Genomic DNA, 21,660 nt, shown 5'->3' on the forward strand with positions numbered 1-21,660 from the left:
GAGTCAACTGTACTGAAGTCTGGGAAAGTGTTGATTCTGATTTTAAACACATTTCCCTGCCACTGTATATGGTATTAAGAATAAGTAGGCTTGCAGAATCAATCACAGACTGAATATTCAAATAAAAGACATTATAATTGTTTCCTTATGGCCATGAATAGGTTTTTCTGAATTCGTGCCTCACCAAAGCATTCAAAATACGCACTTCTTTGCTTCTTGTCTAGCCCATCAGAAATGGCCAACACTTTTTCTGAGTACTAATGCCACATCTCTTTTAACAAAGGACACACTGTGTTTTTACAAGGGCCTTGAGAAATCCTTGTATCCTGTAGGAAGATTTGCACATGTATTTGCTGGAAAATTTTAAGCTGAGTGTGATGACAGCTCTAAATAACTCATATTCCAAAGCTCAATGAAAGGATGGAATTTAACTCCAGCTTAAAAATTGCTTAATATATAGGTCAAAATTCAAACTGTTTGACCGGTTCTCTTGGTTGTACCATGAATGTGGCTATTCATATCTTTTATACTTAGAAGCAAATGAGTATATTTGTGACAGTATTAACGTCATGTTAAATAGTTTGTCTCTACTGTTCAGAACTACGGAGAAAAACATAAAAGGAGATTAAGAGAATGTGTCAGTTAAGAGTTAGAAGAGAACAATCAATCCTTTCCAGTTAAAAGAACTTCTTTAAAAATAATGAAATTTTTAAAGAAGAGCAACTCATTATTTTTTAATGCTTGGATTTGGCAGTACTTGTTTAAGTCACAAAAACCTGTTCATATGACAAAGAGAACTGGTACCAAGATTTGCTTCTCTATTATAAAATCAGACTGGATCTAGACCAAAGTCTTGTCAGTTCTCTTAAATGCTTCTGCTATGTAGTTGGAGATAAACACCTTGCCTTGCTATGCCCTATCTGTGCTCCCTTTCATATCCCAGTACTGAGCTTTCTGTGTGCTCCTTTCATAACAGAGTATCTTTCTTCAATTTGACTTTGATAAATCTGGCTCCATGTCCTCTTATGAGCTTCGTGGTGCTCTTAAAGCTGCAGGTAAGGCAAGCCCTGCATTTTATCTGGTAAACCTGTCAGGCAGATCAGCCTGGGTGAAGAGGACAATCAATCACACAGGCCAGGTGCTCTGGAACAGAGAAGAGGTCTAAACCCCAGCGAGAACCTGGACACATTGAGTAGGCTAATTTTGCCCCAGGTACCCCCAGTCCTGAAGGGCAGTCAGTCAGAGCAATCTCTGTATTTTAGCGAGCTCTGTTAAACTCAACAGGGCTGCACTTGTGCAGGGTTGGACCCTGAAACAAACCGCTTCAGAGTCCATCTTCATTCAAGGGTTGAAGGAATAGTGAGTAAGCTGCTATGAAGATCAATCACTGCATTAGTATTTCAGCACAAATTATTTTTATTAAAGCAGACAGTTTTGCAGAAATCCCTCCAAATTTCAAGAATAGCGAATGGTCTCTCATACATCACAGTGTGCATGCACTAGAAACTGCAGTGCCTGAAAAATTTCTTGTTCAGAGTTTGTTATTCATTGCAAACTTGAGGATCTTTGTGGTTAGATCTTTTTCTGGACAGATGTGTGCCACAGAGTATCTTCCCATTAAGTGGTTTTCAAGATTAGTTAATAGAGATCTTTAGATTCCCACTGACCTGTGAGGTTGCTCACTTCTTCTCTGTGTGTCTTTGGGAAGGATACCAACTCAACAACTACCTGCTGCAACTGATTGTCCTCCGATACTCTGATGAGCAGTTCCAGATTGAATTTGATGATTTTCTGAACTGCCTAATTCGCCTAGAGAATGCAAGTCGTGAGTATCTATTACTTTTTTCTTCTTTTCCTTTTTACATCTCGAGTTCTTTTTACTCAGAGTGTGAATTGAGATGCAGGAGAGCGCGTATTCTTGTTTGGACTTAGTTGTTTATTATATCTTATCAGTAACACAGCTGCACAGAGTGTGCCTCTTTGTTGGAAGGGTGGAAAATGGCCGTGAGTTTTCACTTCCAAGCTTTTTTAAAGTCTAAATTAACCAATTAACATGCTAAGTAATATGTTTTTACTTACAATCCAATTACTAACTTTTCGTGTCCCGCAGTGCGGAACTTTTGACCCAATAGCATAAATCCTAGATTTGTGAAGAAGGAGGAGAAAGAAGAAGACATAAATCCACCATAATCCTCCATATTGTTACACTTATGCATAATTATATCCCAAAAACCTAAATTCTCTAAACCCAGGGTTCCAACAAGTATCTTCTTCCTCTGGAATTTCATCCCCTTTGAAAAAGAAGTTGTTCTGCTTTTGGCTGTTGAGCGTGTTGTACAAGATCTGAGATCGAGTACAAGGCTAGCAGAAAGGAGTTGTGTTTAGCATTTGCATTTAGGATTTTCTCCTGTAAAGGGAAAAGTGTTCTGCTGCTAATGGAAAATTTCCCCATGTGGATAGAGCTTGCTGCATAAACTCTGCAGCAATGTTGAAGGTATGTGAAGAATGCTGGTGAAGTCCGTGCTGTAACCCTTCTTGTGGCTCACCCAGGAGCTTAATTTGGGATCACATACGTTCAAGGTTCAAATATTACTTGTGCCTTATGGAAAGAGAAAATTGGCACACGCTTGGGCAGGTATCTCCCTTTATGTAACATGTTCACTTTTGGCTTCAGATGTGGTTCCCTGTACATCAAGGCACCGAAGGTCTCAGTTCAATTCTGGTAGAGGGTCACTCTTGTTACAAAGCAGCAGTAGTAGAGATAGGTTAAATGGCTGGATAAATGCTGAAATGATCACAAGTGTACCTCCAAATTCAAATAAAACCTAATTCACTCTATGAGAAGAAAAATCAACTTCCTTCACTGATTTCTTTTTTTGTTTTGTTCTTCTCTTTACTTTCTGGTTTGAATGTAGTAATAGAATTATTAAACTTCTGAGAGATAAAAGTTAAATAAGGTAAAAAAGAAATGCAAATTGCTTGGCTTGGTTTCAGAGTATCCTCCAAATCTGACTGTTTAGCACATTCAGGACACTTCTTCCAGACAAGTCCTGAAGTGAGACTTGCATAAAGGCCTTAAGTGAGCAAGACATTTCCTCTTGCATGGACTTTGCTTTGTCAGAGGAGCTACCACCACCAAGCAATCCTAAGCAATCTGCCTTTGTGCCAGGCCTTCCCTCTCCTTGGCATGACCGCTTGTCATTGTGGGATGGAGAGCTCGTGTATGAATATGAATGAGGTGTATTTATAGCACTGGTGTCCTGTTTTTCATTTCAGGAGTATTCCAAGCACTGAGTGCGAAAAACAAGGAGTTCGTTAACCTGAATATAGGCGAGGTATGAGCACAGATTCATAAACACTGACAAAATGATGGGGTTTCTCTAGAGCTTTGTCCTCTTGTAAGAACTGGAGTATTTCTGCATGATACTTCAGGTGTCTGTGAGAGTGCAGGGGGGTATCTGCCATAGGTTCCACCACGGCTGGAATTTTACAGCCCACTACAGCCCACGCACTGATTAAATCTCCTCCACGCCATTTCCTTCCTTCCTTCCTTGCCCTGTGGCATATTGACAACTTCCCATGCCCCTTTCTAGTTTCTCTGTTTTTTTTCCCTCCTTGGGCACCAGGTTTCAGTGGGGAAAGAGGAAGGAGCAGATGGGGATGGGGGGGTCTTTCACACTCCCTGAACCCCCCCAGGAATTCAGATCAGCCTCATCTGTGCATGTCTATCATTTGCTTCTCACACTGCTCAGCACAGGTTTCTTATTTTCTTGTTCTCTCTTTGTCTCCCTGTTGCTGTGAGCTGTCTCTCATTTCACTAAGCCAAAGCTTCCTGGGGTGAGGCACAATGAATTCCCAGGCAAAAGAAATGTGGGAACCCATGTGGGCTGCTGGGATGCAAATAAAGTAACTGCTGATTCCAGCATCTAGTGCTTGGAGAGCTTTGCCTTATTCCTTCCTGCTGGCTGAGGTCTCTCCTTAATGACAGGATGTAAAAGCCAAGTGAGCAAAGGTCCTTTTCCCTTCATGGGGTCAATTCAGAGCAAAGCACTGCTTTGGAACAGCTCCATTTGGGGAAAGACATGGGGAGGGAGAACGGCCTGAAAAGCTTTATTGTAAAGTTGATCTTTTTCTGATACTAGTTTATCAACCTGGCAATGAACATCTGAAGAAGTCTGATTTGGATGCCAGGAGTTTCTTGCAACTTTGCTGCCGAGACTTTTGCCCCAAGAGCTGAGGTCCCCTTCACATGCAAACTTCACCAGGAGATTTCATGTAGAGGAACATGCATGCTGCCCACCCTTTCTGTTCTCCAGCCCTGTGGATCAGTTCAAGTGTTAGATCACGTGGTTTTGGTTTTGGTAGAGCCTGATACTGGATTTGGGACTGAGCATTTGGATGGGGCACACATGCCTCTTAAGCACGCTGAAACTGATCTTCCTGAGTGACCACAGGTTTTTATTAAACAGGATTGTATTTAGTTTCAGCACAGCACAGACTATAGTGATTAAAATTCTTTATTGCTGCTTGGCTACCAATTAGTATAAGGTGCTTTTGAAAATACAAGGTTGCATAAAACTTGTTCAGTTTGAAATTTATTTCCAGGTATAATGTGTGGCTACATGACAAGTACCCTGTCACAGCCACATGAATTGCAGTCTGGTGAACTGTGGACAAAGAAAGACTAGGGAATCTATGGGTGAAAATTCACTTCTTCATAGTTGTGACAGAGGTCCCAGGTCCAGGGTTCCTTAGAAGGATGCTTAAGCAAAGGTTTGACATTCATCACAGATATACTTACGGAAAAAATATTGCATCTCCCCTTTTCTTAGTCCTTCCTCTGCTACCAACAAAGTTCCTCTGCTTCACACTTTGCTGCGTAGCCAAAGGGTGTCCTATAGGCCCATCTCTGCAGAGTTGCACACAATTTGTCATCATCTTCAGAGAAACACGTGGCCTCTGAGACAGTGAGCTCCTGCATGAGGATGTTTTACTCCAGACCATCCGAGATTGTGTCCCACACCAGCCATGCTCCAGAAGAATAACTATAATCGGTTTAAAATAACTAAATGTTACTAAATTGGTATGGTCCTGATCTCTGCAGCTATTGCTATTTTGCATCTGTGACTTATACAGTATTATTCATGTGATGTGGGTAGCCAATGCTGGCTTAAAAAATAACAGTAATAGCAGCTGGGGACTTAAGATGTCTTCATAGGATTTGTTTCCCTGATTATCCTCATAACTTATGTCTATTTTATAATGAATCAACTGTCTGGATTTGTTTTCTAAAACCTTTCTTGCAGTGAAACAGATGGCCCTAGACTAGCCTTGCATTCCCTGCTGTCCAGGATCACTGAGATAGACAGGATTTTGTTTTCTCTAGATTTAGACCTAATGAGCAATTCAGAAAGGAAAATCAAGCTGCAATAAAGGTGAAGCTCAAACAATGAAAAAACATAGAGATCATGGTGTTTAAAATAGCAACTTTCTTTTCTTCTAGCAGTTATAATCTTGTAACTATGCAGAAAATACTCTGGAGCTAGCTAGAAGCTGAGCAAAAGCTGATGGTCGCAGTATTTGATTAACTGAAGTACTCAGCCCCATGAGGTGTATTGATTTTCAGATGTGCTGATGTATGTATGCCCTTTTACAGCACCAGAGACATCTGTCTAAATTTGTGAAAGTTTGGATTAAAATCTAGACTGTCCTATAAACATTCAGCTGCATACTTGAAACAAACAAAAAACCCCCAAATCACAGATCCTTAACTAGTTTACTGTACAAGCTTAGATGTGGATATTTGTTGTAATATACCATTGTTCACAAGTTATGCAGAGGAAAAGAGATGTCTCAGTACCTGGCATTACCAGTGTAGCTTTCTGTTCCTCTCCAAAGAGCTGATACTGTCTTGAGAAGTCAGGATTGCTATATGAAAATGGTAAATAAAGATGGGAGCAATGAGGTACAGGCAAAAATCTCCTCTGCTTTTGAACCAAAATTCACGCATTTAAGAAAAAACACCCTGGGGAGTTTTCTGCCCACTTGGAGCAGTTGCCCGCTGTACCACAAGGAGCTTGAGAGATTACATCTGAGTTCTTTAGGGATCAGCCTCTTTCTTGGCCAGCCAGCTCTCTGCAGAGAGCCCAGTCCCAGTTCTGCCTTGGGACTGACACAGCACCCACAACCACAGCAGAGGGCACATAAGGGAGTTCAGCACAAGAGAACTTGTAGGTACAACCGGGGTGGTCCATGGCCACTCAGACTCTGTTGCAGCACAGTCCCTGTCTCACCACTTTGGCTGTAAGGATATTACAGATGCCAGTGCTGAAAGCCTTGCCAGCATCAAGGGGAAAAACAGTAATTGCTCCCCCTTGTCCTGTGTGCTAGACCATTTCCTTCCTGCACTGGAGCAAGACCCACCTTAAAAAGGGAAGAGTAACTTTGGCAGTAAGTGCATCTGAAGATGGAGGATTATATAATCCCTGGTAAGGTGGGGTTTTTTTGTGTCCTGTTACGCTGTTTTGTGTGAGTGACTGAGTGGGAGAGTGAGACGTTTGATTTCACAGCCCCACCTGAACACAATCCTTCTCAGCACTGCACCCACCTGCTGTTGGAGCAGGAGGGCAACTCTGCCCAGAAGCAGGAGTCTGGGCTTGCTGGTCTTTTTTTTTTTTTAATCAAGGATCTTGAACCTAAAGCTAGATCTTGCTGTCTTCTCTGATGTGAGATGAGATGAGATGCAGGTATGTTTGGCCCTGTACCCCATTGCAGGATCTATGGCCAATCCCTTACAGTGCTCTCAAAGCTGTGAGAGGTACATTCCCTAATGTGTTGCACACAGACCTTGTTAGCAAGAATGGCTCATGCTGGGAAGCCCTGCCTGTCTGCTAATAGCAATATTAATGGGGAACACGAGAGTCATTTTTCATAATTTTATAAGTGGAAAAAACTAAGAATCACTTAGATATAGGGCTGCTTTCCCACTACCTCATAGAATGAAAAATCTCACTCTAAACCTGCTGCTAAAGCCTCAGGTTAGATGTTAGCAGGGGCTGCTGCCCTGGAGCTGATTGTCTCTCCTCTGCTCCCCTGTGTCCTCTCAGCCACCTCAACACCCCAAGAGTTTGGGCAGTGCTCCAAGACACGGCACATTTCTGATTTTAAAGGAACAACATCAACTCAAGGCATAAGCCTTTTGAGAGGGTAGTCATTCACCCTAACCACTATGATGGCAATGGCATTTTCCTGCCCTGAAGTAGGTTTGCTTCCCAGCCTGTTGCTGAGGCCAGAAGGGACATAGATAGTGAAAACTACCATGAAAAACTGCCTCAAAAAAGTAAAGAAACTGAAAAACAGTGGAATTGCATTCTGCTTTTTCTCCATACAAACAGAGACAGAAACCATCAGTAAACATCGTGGGCACAAGTGTGGTCAGAAGCATCCCACACTTCTTCAGAAAGCTTCCAAGGAGTGGCTCAGCAATGCTGCATCTTCATTTTGGTTTGGGGTTTTTTTTTTGATGGATGTTATGGGTTTGTTTGTTTGTTTGTGGCATTTTGGGTTTTGTTACAGACCTATTTTAAGCCCCACTAGGTCTTTTGGGAGCCTGCAAACTCATGTGTCAGCACAACCGGTGCACGAGGCATTGTGGGGGGAGCGAGGGGGAAAGAAAAAAGTGAAATCTGGCCATCCCACTGCTGGCAAATCCTTCATGCCAGGTGCTGTGGCATCAGGTAGGAGAAATGCTAGAAGTGATGTGGTAGTTCACCCCATTTATAACAGTTGTGGTTGCTTCCAGTCATGAAAATTAAATATTTGTGGATAGATATGAGTTATCTAAATAATTTTCATTTGAACTGAATTACCTCTCCACTATCCCCAACCTCCTCCCTGAAACATGTGAGTGTTTGTTCTTTTTGACTTGTGGCAGTGTACATTTTGGAAGCACATCAGAGTGCTGAGGGCAGTTTGCAATGTTCCCAGTAAGGCTGGAACTTCAGCATTTTAAAAATTAATTATAAATACTTGCTGATTGAGGTAAACACACAAGATATCAGCAATTGCCAGCAACTATCTTTTGCACATCAGGCACTTATAAGGGCCTCTTATAAATTGTTCTCCTAAAATCTCTTCTTTTCATCCTTTGCCCTTTGCATGACTCCTCAAGGGAAGTGAGCTCCACTGAGCAGGATTTGGCCTCCTGGGCAGCCTGGATACCTCTTTGAGTATTATCCACAGAGGCAGAGGACTCAAACAGGGCAAAGATAGCAGCAGGCATTAGACACATGCCTGTTCTTTTTCTGGCCCAAGGAATATATAGCCACAACTCTTCATTGCCATTTTTTTTCTTTTTTTTATTTAGAAGGCCCTGAACCAAAGTAAGTGCATTCATCCCCATCTCCCCCCAGTATACAGCAGAAATGGTGAATATTTTCCTTTTCAGGTACTTCACTGGACTACTTCAAGTGGGCTTTATTTCCTGGTCCTTCAGAGAGGAAAAAGCGTTTATCCACAGATCCAAAAAGTGTCCATGTTTCATTTGCCCCCAGGGAGAGATGGAGCTGCCTACATGCCTTACCTGCAGTGTAGTGTTTGCCATGCACGAGGGCCAAATTCCCTCACACTTTGGGAGAGGCCTCCCAGTAAAACAAGGACAGGGATGGGGGTTCCCTCATGAGTGATGTGTGGCCACCTCTCCTGGCAGACAGCCCCCCCAAGGACACAGCCCAGCCACTGCCCTGGTGAGGGGGGCAATGCCAACATTTTGTGACAATTTTATCCAGTTGCTAAGCAGCTGGGTCCCAGGGACACAAATAAAGTGAAAACAAAACGTCCCAAGGGAAAGCAGCCGTGCTGCTCTGGGAGGGCGCTCCAGCTCCAGACCCATGGCTTCCTCCTTGCTCAGATGCACACAGTTTTGTGGGGCTGTGCCAAGGGCTGTGCCAGGGGCTGAGTGAGGGTGATGGCATGTGCAAGGCTTTGGGAAGGGGTTCTGGCAGCCAGGGTCCAAGCTGAGCTGGCTTCTCTTTTCGGGGGGGTGGGAGCCCACACCTGCCTGCAGAAGGCTGACTGAGGGCACACACCTGGCTCTTCCAGCCCCCCAGCTCCCCCTGTCTGTGCAGGGCACTGAGCACTGCTGGAGACAGAGAGCAAACCTGTGTCCAACTTTTCAGCCCAGCACTGAGTGCTGGGATGCAGTTTCTGTGCCTCTAGACAGTTTAGTGTTTTATGGCAAGCATTCTCCTTGTCTGACTAGCAGCACCAGCAAATTATACTTTTAAATGTTTACGTACTCCCTCCATCCCTGTCCTCTCAAAGAACTGCCCAATTTCACTGCAAAACAGAGTAGCTCCAGCACAGGGAGCTGAGAAGGTCCAAACCACCACACCATGGTGCCTCATATCCCAGTGCTTAGAGCTGAAACACGAGATCTGGGCTCAAAACCCTTGAGTAATTCAAATAGCATTTACCTGTCTCTCCAGTCTCCTCTGGTTGTTAGACACTCAGCCTTTCTACATCGGTTTAACACCCAAATTCAAGGCTGTCATCCATCCAGGAAATAATCTCTGGGACCTCATTGCCCAGAGAATTCGTGGAGTCTCCCTCACTGGAGATGACTAAGAACTGCCCGGACACAATCCTGTGCCAGGTGCTCTAGGATGATCCTGCTGGAGCAGGGAGGATGAAACAGATGACCCCTTCTGGTCCCTTCCTGATATATCTGTGATATATCAGCAGGGCATTTTAGGACACAATACTGGGTAGCAGAACCCTTTATTGTACAAAGGGGAGCCAACACAAAGCTTCAGGGATGCAGTCGCATTGCACTACAGCCCCCTTGGTCATCCAGCAGCAGGCTGCCAGCATGGGCATCTCAGCATCTGCTCCAGCTTGGAAGCAGATTATCTGGTGCCAGAGAAAATGGATTTATCATGACTGATCCCATTCATTTCCTAGAGGACATGCCAAGTGACTGAAATAGAAATGGGGTCAGCAATTAATAGGGTAGATCTCAGTCACTGTCACCATATGTTGATATGATGATGGCTGGTTTATCTATGTAGCTGATAAATAGCTTACTGAAAGTTCTATCAGAACATGGGTCAAGGAGAGTGGAGACAAAACTCAAGGGGGCTGTTGTACAGACACTGACAACCTCATAGATTTTTTCTCTAGCATTGAAAGTTACATAAATATTTCTCCCATTTCTAGGAGGGTTTCTTCATGTCCCTGGGGAAAGGGGAGTGGATGAGTCACAATCAGCTGCAGCCTCATCTTAGCTTTCTGCCCTACCAGGTTCAGCTGAAGGCTGTCTGACTTTATTCCTTACAGGGACATTATATATGGTGTATTTTCTTGAAGTGGGGTAGGAAAACTTTTGAGCACAAGAAACAGAGATTGCGAAGTGTCTTAATGAAACTGCCACAATGGCCGCAGGCCAAGTTGTGTCTTATGTTGTTGGAGCCAGGAGTTCTGGGACATCTTTTGTCCTGCCATGACAAAGGCTGTTTCAGTTTCTGATCCTTATAATAAGTCCAGCTTTCTCTGCAGCTCATGGGTAATACCTCTCCAACAGAACCCACAGCACTCTTTTAGAGAGATGTTATTCCTTCCTGAGGCAGGAAATTTCAAGCTTGTCAAAGCACTTTTCTGAGCCAACAAGGGCTACAGCAGAAAAATTTTGATCAAAAACAGGTGCACGGCTGGCTGGGAGGCTGAAAGAGAGTCACTGTGCAGTTTGCATAACCCCTGGGGAAAAGATATGTAACTCAGTGTGAGGAAAAGAAAATGAGCTCTGCGTTGAGTGTGGGATGGTGAATCTGCAAGGAGCCGGAGAGCGACGGCTCCCTCAGCAGCTCGCTCTGCAGTCTGCAAACATTTCACGGCAAGTCTGGCTTAACTGGCTGGCATTACAGCTTGCCTAGCCCACTAGGGAGCAAATGTGCTGCTCCCTTCCTCCAGGATGATAGAAGAGTGTAAGACATAAAGAGCCACAATTATCATGGGTTTAAGTATCAGGAACCAGAAGCAAAGGCTCCATCACCACCCCAAAAGTTCTGAGGAGAAGAGACCCACTTTTCAGGGGAGCTGAGGGTCTCATAGAGCTCATTGATGTCAAGGAATGATGTATGGGGCAAGTCTTTCTGAGTAAAGAAGACTGCCTGTATGCAGCTTTTGGCAATGGGACACTTTCCTTCATTATTTTAGCCTATAGAGACCTCCAATAAAATCATTTAATCTGATTAATCAATCACCTATGGACAGCATTGGAAAGAAACTTTCCCAGCTGTGTACAGATTTTGCGTTTAAACTGCCCTCATGCTCTTCAAGGCATATCCTCAAGGACAGCAACCTAACTTCTGCATTTCCTAAAAACAGATGCCTGGTTATGAGTATAAAAAACTTCCACAATGCCAAAGCCCATTTGAAGAGCAGCACGCACAGAGCAGCTTTGCTGACAGAATGCAGCCACATTGCACCCCAAACATCCTGATGAGGATGGTGTGAGGGGCTGGGTAGGCAGCAGCTGGAGCCCACTGCTGTGGCTGGATGCAGGGATGTTCCCAAAGCACAGGGACAATATGCCTGCATAAGGCAAATGCAGCCCTGCCCCTATTTCCCTCCATAGACCACAGCAAATTTCCCCATTACCACACCACACCTGGGACCTAAGATGGCCCAAGAGACACCAGACATGGTACCTTTGCCCTGCTTATGCCAGAAAGACATGACCCATTATTTGGGCTCACTGAAAAGATGCTCTTTGCCTCATGTGGGGTAGAAATCATTCCACTGCTGCTCAGAATTTCAGTCTGGATCAGAAAGGCTCCTTCCTTGCTGGCAGCCTTTGCAGTTGCACTGTCAGTGCCATAGAATCTCATCTCCTCCAGAAGCCTCTGAGAAAGTGAGAATTGTCAGGATTTTTACTGGAAGTTTCAGCTTTTATGATTACTGAGAATATCTATAAAATGGCATTAGAGCAGGCCTTAAAGCTTCAGAAAACAAAATACAAATAAAGATCAATCCCAATTTATTATTTTTGAAGTCTAAACCCTGTTGATAATTTTAGTGGCCCTAACTCATGGTTTGTGAATGTCTTGATGTGTTGTTACTGCTCCTGACATGAAATAACCCTACACCGGCTTTGTTTACAGGCAAGGATTTCCTTCCCTAATAAATGATTGAAAGTGTTCAGTCAATTAACTCTCCAGAGTTGTTAATTTAGTAGTTTCCTGATCATTAACAAGCAGTTCTTGAAAAGCATTAACACCAAACTACCCCAAGAGCGGGAATTTGTGGTTTAGACCTATGAAGACCTAACATCATTTTTCTAATGCTGCATTGTTTAACTGAGCAGCATTCCTTTTCTTGGGCATCTCTCAGATGGAGAGATATGGAAGGGAGATATGGAAATCTACTGCTTCAGAAGCATATTGATATGAATGTTAAGGTAGGCTTATATACTTCATATAAAATATGTAATATAAATAATGATTTTTATATAGAGATATACATGTGTTTTAGGTACATGTAGCACAGCTTGTATACAAGGCTTCAGTCACAATTGCCAGTAGTGATGCAGCTGGTTCCCTGAATGTACTGACAGCCAGCTTTTTGTTCTCCATGCATGGATTATCCAATTTCACAGTTAACTGGGAAAGGGTACCAAAGCCCCTGCACAGAAAATTGCCCGTAGTCGCAGACTCACCTCTGTCCCAATGACAAAGTTCTGTTTCTCCAGTTGCTCATTAACATGGAAGGCAAAAAATTTCCCATGTGTTTCATGGACCTCTGAAGGGAGACATAGGCAGGTGCATGTGTATCCATGTGGGAACCAGACTGTGGTACTCTTAAGGAAGAGCCCCCTGTGGTCAGTACAACAAATCTTGTCATGGCAAAGGCCTATCAATCTTGCACTACTTGTTTTGCCTCCAAATGGGAGCCAGACTTCAAAACTCTAAATATTGTCCGAGTGGCAGGGCCAAGCAGGCAACAGTGAATGCAGAACTCATTGTAAAATGTCTTTTTTTACCAGTTGTTCCCTTTGCTGTGTAGGTTGTTGAAGGCTCGATTGGTCTTCTTTAAAGAAGGAACCAGCTGTCCCTGGTGTCCAACCACAGACCTGAAGGACGTTCTGCACCCTGCAGATATTTTCTCCTTATTTCCATCCTTCTAGCTTTCACCCTGCATATACACTGCACGCACAGATTTCTTCTCAGTCAAGTTTGCATGAGACAGCAAAACAAAATATCCCAGGCAATTTTGCCTCTTCTTTGTGTCTCATTTAGTCCGCAGTCCCTACAAGCCTCAGAAGCCCGGGGTAACTACTGAAGGTAGACATCTTCAGCTCCAGCCAAAATTATGTTTAACATAACAACTTAGCCTTTCCCATCTGAAAGCCACCTTTAGGCCAAGCAGCACTGACTTAAACAATTTATCAAGGTATGTGGCAACTCAAGAGGGCTTTCAGGGCTCTGGAGGCTAAAATTAGACGTGGCAGTTACATCCTAGCGTTGGCAGCACACGATGCCCTCCTCTGCTCCAGCTGGCCCTGCTGGCTGTCACACCGGGATGAGATGCTCCACAGTGGAGTGACTGCCAGAGCCCAGCAGTGCCCCCCTGGCCCAAGGGGATCTGCTGTGCAGGTCGCTGTGAAAGCTGCAAAACTGGCCTTTGGTGGGACACCATTAGTGCAGAAACCTCGTTACTGCCTCTGGGCAAGGGGCAGGATGTTTAGCTGTGTTTGCAAAGGAGGTTCAAAATAAACAAAAAGCTATAGATCTCTGAGTAGAAACTGCATCCAGGAAAAGCTCCAAAGCTGGCTCCAAATGTGCACTGTGGCAGGCGTTGTGGATGTGCTGCCTTTCTTTCTGTCAGCACGAGCACCGCTGAAATGCCAGGTCTGCTTTCACTTGGAGGCACAATAAGCCCCTGTTTTCCAAGCAGGAAAACATTTCCATTTCAGGGCAGCAACTGCCTGCCAGAAACACAACACACAGAGATATGAGGGCGAGTGCCCTTGCTGAGAACTGGGAAGCACCCCCTGAGAAAGGGCCACCACCTACACACAGCTGGGATATGTGAGTGTCCTGAAACATCTGTGGGCTATAGAGAGCTCTTTCTCAGGCATGTTTGGCAGCCTTTTCTGTTTGCAAGCGTATTTTGAATTTAAGTTTCTCCATAAACTCTACTGCTTCAGCAAAGACTTGCCTTTATTGCATACCAGTGGGTGCCACCTCTGCACGACACCTCAGTGTGGGAAATTATTTGTGGCTGCTGGGGGTAGACTGGCCAGCCACAATTTCATCCCACAGCAGCATTCCTGTTCAGGTCCCAGCATGGAGCCTATCACAGTGTGGGGATATTTACTCCACCACAGCCTGTGCCTTCAGCTAGTGTCCAGAAAGGCATCTTTGCCACCATCTCAAGTGACTTAAAAATGTCTATTTCTTGTCCTTCCTACCATGAGGCTGCTTCCAAGTGACTTCAGCTGATGTTTTTTGCAGCTTTTCAGGAGTTTAAAATGATGTTTTGAGCTGTGTGCTGGCATTCAGCCAGAGGTGATGCCAGGATCAGAGCCCACTGCTTTCACTGGAAATCTCTGAACAGGAGTCTTGATGTATTTTGCATCATCAAGAGAATATCCAAAGGATTTCAGTGCAGAAAAGTTCTTTGGAATAACTTCAACACTGGAAAAAAATGATGTCCTGTAATAACAAAATGGGCACGTTCATTCATTGGGCTATACCTCATACAGTCAGCTGAGACAGGGGTGTCCTCTTTGGCTGTTCACAGAGAAGAACTGTGGGCTGCAAGTAATTTGGGAAGGCACTGCCATCCATCAGTGGTCTCACTGAGGCTGAGACAGGCCAGGGGGGCCATAGCACCTCATCTTTACCATGGTTATTAGCAACTGCTCCAGCCAGGAAGTTTTCATATTCTATGTCTATTTTAATTTTCTATTTTATATGTAAAAACCTAATTCACAGGCCCCCATGATCTTTATCTCGCTGGTCCTCAAAAGATGACAACAAATGTCAGTGTTACTGTCCTTGGGCTCGTATGTGTTTACACACCCACATGACCAGCATCCCTGCAGGACAGCCTGTAAGGACATCTCTAGGTGTAGTGAGGGATCTGAGGTCACGCCAAGTTAGCAGGCAAAGACTTCAGCAGAGGTGTCCCACGGCAATGCCTCAGTCACTGCAGCTTGGCTGCCCATGGCTTCCATCCCAGGTCATTCCTTCAGCATCAGAGCAGAAGGAGGCGCTTCAGGGTGGAGGCCCAGTGCTGCTGCCAAAAGGGACAGCAAAGAGCTGGGCTGTGCCACAATCTGCTCTGGAAACAACATGACAGATGGAGCTGACTCTGATTCTTGGAGTTTTGCTGAGAGCAGAACCGCTGGCAGATTTTCAGTGTTTCAGTTGCTGTTATAAAGAGTGAGCATTTCTAAGCCCCAGTTTCTTGAGTTTAAAAATATATGTATGTCCTTGTTCATATCCTGTTGATACTTGGTGTCCTTCAGGACTGTGAATGCCCGTTCCCTAAAACCACCACTGGTTTTGAGTCGTGCTGTCTCCTGCAATGACTGGGCATGGAAAGAGAACACTTATTACACAAAAACAAATTGGTTGTTCGTGAGGTCTTGAACTGACCACATTTTGTAGGTAGCTGGTTGCAAGTGCTGAGGCTGTTAAACTCCAAAGTGATTTTAAACGTGGCAAGAGTAACTTGAAGCCTATGAATTTTTAAAGAGCAGAGCTCTGGATCAGTTAAAAATCTTTCAGTGCACCTCTCCAGTAACAAGTTGTTTATGTGCCATGTGCTTTCCGTCTCTCTTTAACTGGGTTATAATCACTCTCTTTACAAAGCTATGTGTGGTGCATGCACTTGTATGGCTTGCCTGCTCTTTTTGAGCCAGTCTGACAGCTGGCACCTGGTCCTCTCATCTCAGGAGGGTCACTGCCCTCACCAAGGTGGGCTTGGAGTCTCTCAGCCCTGAACAGCTTCAAGAGCAGAGCAGAGACTGAGCCACATCACCTGTGTGCCAGGAGGATGTTGGAGCAGGTGGGTCCTTTTTTATTAATTTAAACTGTGAAGAACCTCAGCCCTGTCTTAAGGCAGTGGGAAGCTCTGAAATGTTGGATTTTCCCCTTTCATGGGGCAGGAACCTGTTTTGCTCCCCCACCGGTTGCAGTGCCCAACCTTTGTCTCTCCAGGGTGAGTGAGGATGTAGGGTGGGTGCTGGTCTGGAAGCTGAGACTCCACAGGTGCTGGCAAACACCTCTCACAGCCCTGTGGGAGCCACTGGCAAATGCAACTTCCCTGGAGCCCGTGTGTGTTCAGCTGGGTGTTGGACAGGTTGGGTTGAGCAGCCTCTCCAGAGTCTCCCTGTGATGGACATACAGGGAGGCTGCTGCAGAAACACTGCATGCAATGTATCCTACAAAACCAGCTTTTAAATTGGAAGTTTAATGATTTCTTCTCTAAGTATTTGTACTGCCTGGCCAAAATAAAAGTGTTTAAAATTAGCTTCCTCAGATAAAGACATTTTTGTCATTTTTGGTGCATTCCTATCCGAACACTGAAAGCCAGCTGTTTGGGCTGGGTTACAGAGAACAATCTGTTTGTAACTATACCGATCTGGCATTTCTGGCCCTGGAATTAATAGCTTTTTTATCTTTCTACATCCTAGGTTCATTTTTTCCATGCTAAGAGAGCGCCAGAAGAAGCATTATAAACACTATATAATTAAAACCAGAAGTGCCTCACAGTGAACTTAATTGTAAATGCTAATGGCATTTCTAGCAAAAGTAATACCCTGGGGGACTCATTGCAAATTAACTATGAAGAACTCTGTGATGTTGCTTCTATGGATTTTAACTGAATTTGTACAGTTAAAATGAGTCAGGAGTTGGATTTTTTTCATGTCAGTTGAAATCCTCTGTAACTGGGGTCACCGACAGCTGGGTAAAACCTGTGAGACCAGATTCAGAAGCCACCCCTGATTCTGTTTTTTATTATTGTGTAACTTCCCTTACCCAGACATTACCATTACAACCCAGTTTTTCCATCTGCTCTTCTGGCTCTACACTGGTGAAAGTCATTTGACTTCAGGGAGTGGTGCGGGAGTGAGAAAGGAGTTGGGTTCCAGTGTGAGGAAATGGCAGGGGGGAGGCTGGGACCTGGTATTTGGGGGGATGCCAGCAGAGGGACCAAGGGTGCTGGCTGCACCCTTAAGAAAAAAAAAGTTGATAGAGACAAAAATAACATTTTTAAAGAATGCCCACAAAATTCCAGTGGTCTCTTAATGGCCGTGCTTTGCAAATACTTCTGTGCCTGATTTTCCAGGCATGCGTGAGAAGCTCGCCCAGGGGTTTTTAAAGCGAGTGTTTTAGGAGACTTTGCTGTAACTGGTGAAGCCTTCCTGTGGCCTCTCCACCGAGGTGCTTGCTGCAGGGCTGGGGGCTTTGGAAGGAAGGCAGAAAACTGGAGAGTGAATAACAGCTCAAGATGAAAAGTTTTTCTGTGCTGAGGGTCACGAGGACGGCACTGGTGGGCTTCAGGTGGGCTCTGGTGCCTGGCTTATGGGCTACTGGCGGCCAAATGCCTCGTAAGGAAAGCATCCCATCCTGGCACAATTCCTGCTGCTGGAGAGCGAGCCTGGGGGGGGAAAGCTTCCTTTAAAAGGGCAAGCCCAGTGCTGGAGCAGGCTGGACTGGAGGCTGACAAGTTAGTGCCCACCTTGCCAACTCCTGATTCTTGCTCCATCCATCAACAACGACCTATGCCTTGAGTCCTGGAGAGCCCCGACAGCCCAAAAGGGACAGCTGTCTGCTAGGAATGACCTAGACCAGTGACGGGGCAGAGAGAGGTCTCTGTCCCTGGCTGTAGGCCTGACAGGCCTGGCTTCATGCTTTGGCACTTCATGCCATGCTGGGAAGGGGGAGAGCGAATATCATTCCTGGCAGAAAGGTGCCAGACACATCAGTGACAAGGAACTGCCTATGGCTGGAGGGGAGAAGTTGCTTCATCTAAGTCATAAGCAAGATTTGCTTGCTCCCAGCCAGGGCTGGTTTTGAATCAGGTGGTGAAAAGAACACATAGAAGGGTACTTTGCTTTTTGCTAAGCTTGTTCCTAGTCACTAGTGCTCCTGAAATGTCACTTGTGAAACCTTAGTGATGAGAAGCTTCCCTGGGACTGTTGTGGGATTTCCACAGTCAGATGATTTGACGCCAAAGTTAGCTGGCTGACTCAAAGCTTGGGTCAAGTCTGGGGACAGAGATATGGTACAACTTGGCCAAAGATTGGGCATTCAGAATTATTTGATCTGGGATTTTTTTCCCCTTTCTCAACTCCTTTCAGTGGTTTCTGGAGGAAAAGCAGACAAAATCTGCATGAAATTTAACATGCCAGGTGTCCCCCAGTGAAAGCAGGTCCCTGATGCCTCGTTATGTTATTAAAATGTCTTGCAACTTTACATTTTCTCACTAATAAGACACTGCACGACTCTTAGTGACTGCTAAACCATTCTCTTGGAGATGGGAGCCAGAGAGGATGAAACAGAGGACAAGCAAAAAGCAGTACTCCTGTGTTGGCAGGACGGTGGGCCAAGAAAACTCTCACCTGTCGGTACTTTTGCAGGGACTTTGGCCAGACTCAGTTTCTGGAGTCAGCTCAGTGTGTCTCAGACTGCAGGCCATAGGATGTGCTGGAGGGCTTAGAGGCAGTGGCACAGCCCCAGGCAGCAGCTTCCAGCACCTCAGTCCCCCCAGCAGTCACTGCCTGCACTGCTGCCAGCCCGGTGGGAGCACAAAGGTGTCCTCCTACGTGCTCTGACTCACTGGCAGCAGATCAGTTTCTCCAGGACGGAGAAGTTACAAAAAAAAAGCGTTAATTACTGGCCACAAACATTTGCAGTATTCTTGCCTTGGAGCAACTGAGCTGCAGCCAAATGGGTGGAACCCAAAGGGATCAATACAACACTCAGGCCAGAGCAGGGTTTCTTAAACATAAGCTTATAGGCACACACCACAAGTTTCTTTCTTGGCAGATGTAAGGTCTGAAAAATGTGGCAAGGAGAGCAGCATGTTCAGTCAAAACTTTATTAACAAACAGCTGTAATAAAGCCTGGGCTTCCTACAAGTCAAAATAAATTTTGCCACCAAGCTAAGTGGAGCCAGTGCTTCAGATCACATAGCTTGGAAATACCAGGGTGGAGAGGACCCATGCGGTGAATTTTCTCCTCCCAGCTGAACTTTGTTTTTTCTTCCATCAGAAAAGGTTTTCTTCTTCTCCCATCATCACCGTGATGCCACTGCATCTTTTCATAGCAGCTGGCATTTCACAGCAACAAAAAAATTTCTCCTGAGATAATCTGCACCTACTGCAAGTGGGAGAGTTTCTAAGACTGCCTTCAGCTCTGGTTATTGGACTTCAGAGAACAAGCTCAGGAGACAAATGGCCCATTGAACTTCAGGGTCACTGGCACCTGACACTTCTGGTAAGAAGAGAAGCTAGGGCTCAGGTCAGGCCCTTGTTTAAACCTCTGGTTGGTCACTGAAGTTGAACCCCACAAAAATCACAGAAGACTCTTTCTTTCCCCCAAGCTTTTAATTTTTTTCTTCATTCCATTATTCATTTTGGAGACAAGCATTATAGGAAAACTACAGTAAGCTATTTTCAGGGCAGCTCTATGTTTTTTGATTTGTTGGCATCCTATCCTGACCTGCCAAGGGCATTACGCCCTGTATCTTGATCCTGTATAAAATCCAAGTTTCACAGCCATGTGCCCAGCCAGCCTCTGGGTGAAGAACTTTTTTCTAATATCCAATCTAAACCTCCCGACACAACTTCAGGCCATTCCCTCAGGTCCTATCACCGGTCACCACATTATGGCTTTGATCTCAGAGTAATATAAACATACTGATTCAAGTGGTTGATGGGCAAACTTGGACAGCAAAGCCCAGGGGTCTGTCTGTAAATAATGCCTACAAAGTTGGGTTTGTATCTCAGGGACATGACTTGCAAGCTCTTTGGGGGATGCTGTTGCTGAGTGATCAGCAGGACTCTGCCTGCTGGGTGCTACACCAGCACCCACAACCATGACCTCAAATGCTGCCCCAACCTCAGCAACTACCACTAAAGTCACCACTAAATCAATCAATCAATCAATCAATCAGTCACTCAATTAGTCAATCACTATTCTTCGGTAGGCAGCCACAGTATCTTTTCTACTTTGCCCTTACAAGTCTTCACTCATACATCAGACCTGCTGGCTCCTCGTGCTGAGACAGTGCCCAGATGCTGTGGATTTGCCTTTAGCAGAGAGAATTTTTAAAAGCTGAGAGGGAGCTTAGACAAGATTGAAGCAAATTATGTGTAGGCCAGATCCTAAATATAGTTGGAATACCACCCTCACTTGGCTGTGGAGTCTTCCCAAGCCAAATTCTTCTTCAAATGCCTTTTTAGCTGTTGGAAATTCAGCTCGGGTATAACCAAATTGTTTTTCCAAATACATTTCTGGAAGAAGTAGATGTGAGCATACAGAGGAAAAGCTACCCTTGTAGCTGCACATTTGATTCTCTTACAATTTGAGAACTGGCTGCACAGGACAAAAGGCAGGAAAAGTGAGACTACCCAGTGGCCTCTGCTAGAACCTTCATTTTTGTGAGATGCTTTTACATTCTCTCCCCCATCCTGCTTGGGGGAAGTGAAGGAACAGCTGTGTGGTGTTTAATTGACAGCTGGGGCTAAACCACAACATCCAGTTTTCAAATTGCTCCTGCAGTAATGATCCAGATACTGCTTTAGATTACCAGGAGATACTAGTGGGAGAGTGTGTGTGTTAGGTTTAAGTCTATTACAGTGAAGTACAAATAGGTTTTAGTCTTTTCCAAATGTCATCCTGTCCCTAGTTGTCAGATGAAATGATAAAGCAAGGATACTTCCCCAAAGAGATTCACTTAAAGGCTTGAAAAAACAGCTGAAGCGTGTTGTTTCTTTTTTTTTTCTGATCTAAAAAATTAGTTTTCTAAATTCTGGGTCAAATCATTCTTGGCTGTCTGTCAGGCAGATTCAAGATACCCCAAACAATTCCAGTGACACTGAGGAAAGCAGAGTATTAAGGACAACACACAAAGCAGCACAAAAACCTTGACAGTTCTATTTAAAGTGACTTTATTAAAACATTGTTAATATAAAATGTGACCAAATACAATTTTTTTTTGGTAAGAATGTTTAATAAAAACATATTCAAGAAAGAAGGAGCATCAACTCTTGTCAAAGCACAGGAAAAACCTACCAGGATAAGTAAAAAGTTCTGCAGCATGTTCTACCAGCTGGTCCCAATGTGTATTAGGGTTGAGTTAGCCGATGGAAGAGACAGGCAGCCCAGGTTCTTCCCTAAGAAGCTTTAAGGTATTACCAGAGATTTGAAGTAATGCTCCTCAACAGTAGGAGACTTTGTTTTCAGATCTCCCCAAATCAGAGTAAGATTAGAATGTGCATCTTCATTTTGGCTTTACAACTTTTCAGCAGCTGAAAGTACAGAAAATCAGATTCACTGGTAACTGTAAACCCCAAGATTAACATTTGTTAGTTTTAAAAGGAAGGTGCAAGTCAATACTAATCATACACCTAAAGAATTTGTGCTA

The 21,660-nt window shown here is 44.5% G+C and overlaps 1 protein-coding gene across 5 annotated transcripts in view; it reads left to right on the plus strand.

The window, feature by feature from the left end:
• CAPN9 (calpain 9) overlaps positions 1-12,203 on the plus strand; it is a 33,472-nt gene extending 21,269 nt beyond the window's left edge. The window contains exons 18-22 of one of the 5 annotated variants that reach the window (XM_032102346.1): positions 977-1,055; positions 1,709-1,825; positions 3,277-3,335; positions 6,391-6,488; positions 7,395-7,478. In XM_032102346.1, the coding sequence (XP_031958237.1) occupies positions 977-1,055; positions 1,709-1,825; positions 3,277-3,335; positions 6,391-6,488; position 7,395 (354 nt within the window). In that variant the 3' untranslated portion in view covers positions 7,396-7,478. Of the gene's footprint in view, positions 1-976; positions 1,056-1,708; positions 1,826-3,276; positions 3,336-4,142; positions 6,953-7,394 lie in introns of those variants that run through there. The other 4 variants (XM_032102347.1, XM_032102345.1, XM_032102348.1 and 1 more) reach the window with 4 other exon arrangements.
• Positions 12,204-21,660: the final 9,457 nt, after the last annotated feature.

Source organism: Corvus moneduloides, chromosome 3, assembly GCF_009650955.1.
Source record: "Corvus moneduloides isolate bCorMon1 chromosome 3, bCorMon1.pri, whole genome shotgun sequence".
Lineage (NCBI taxonomy): Eukaryota > Metazoa > Chordata > Aves > Passeriformes > Corvidae > Corvus > Corvus moneduloides.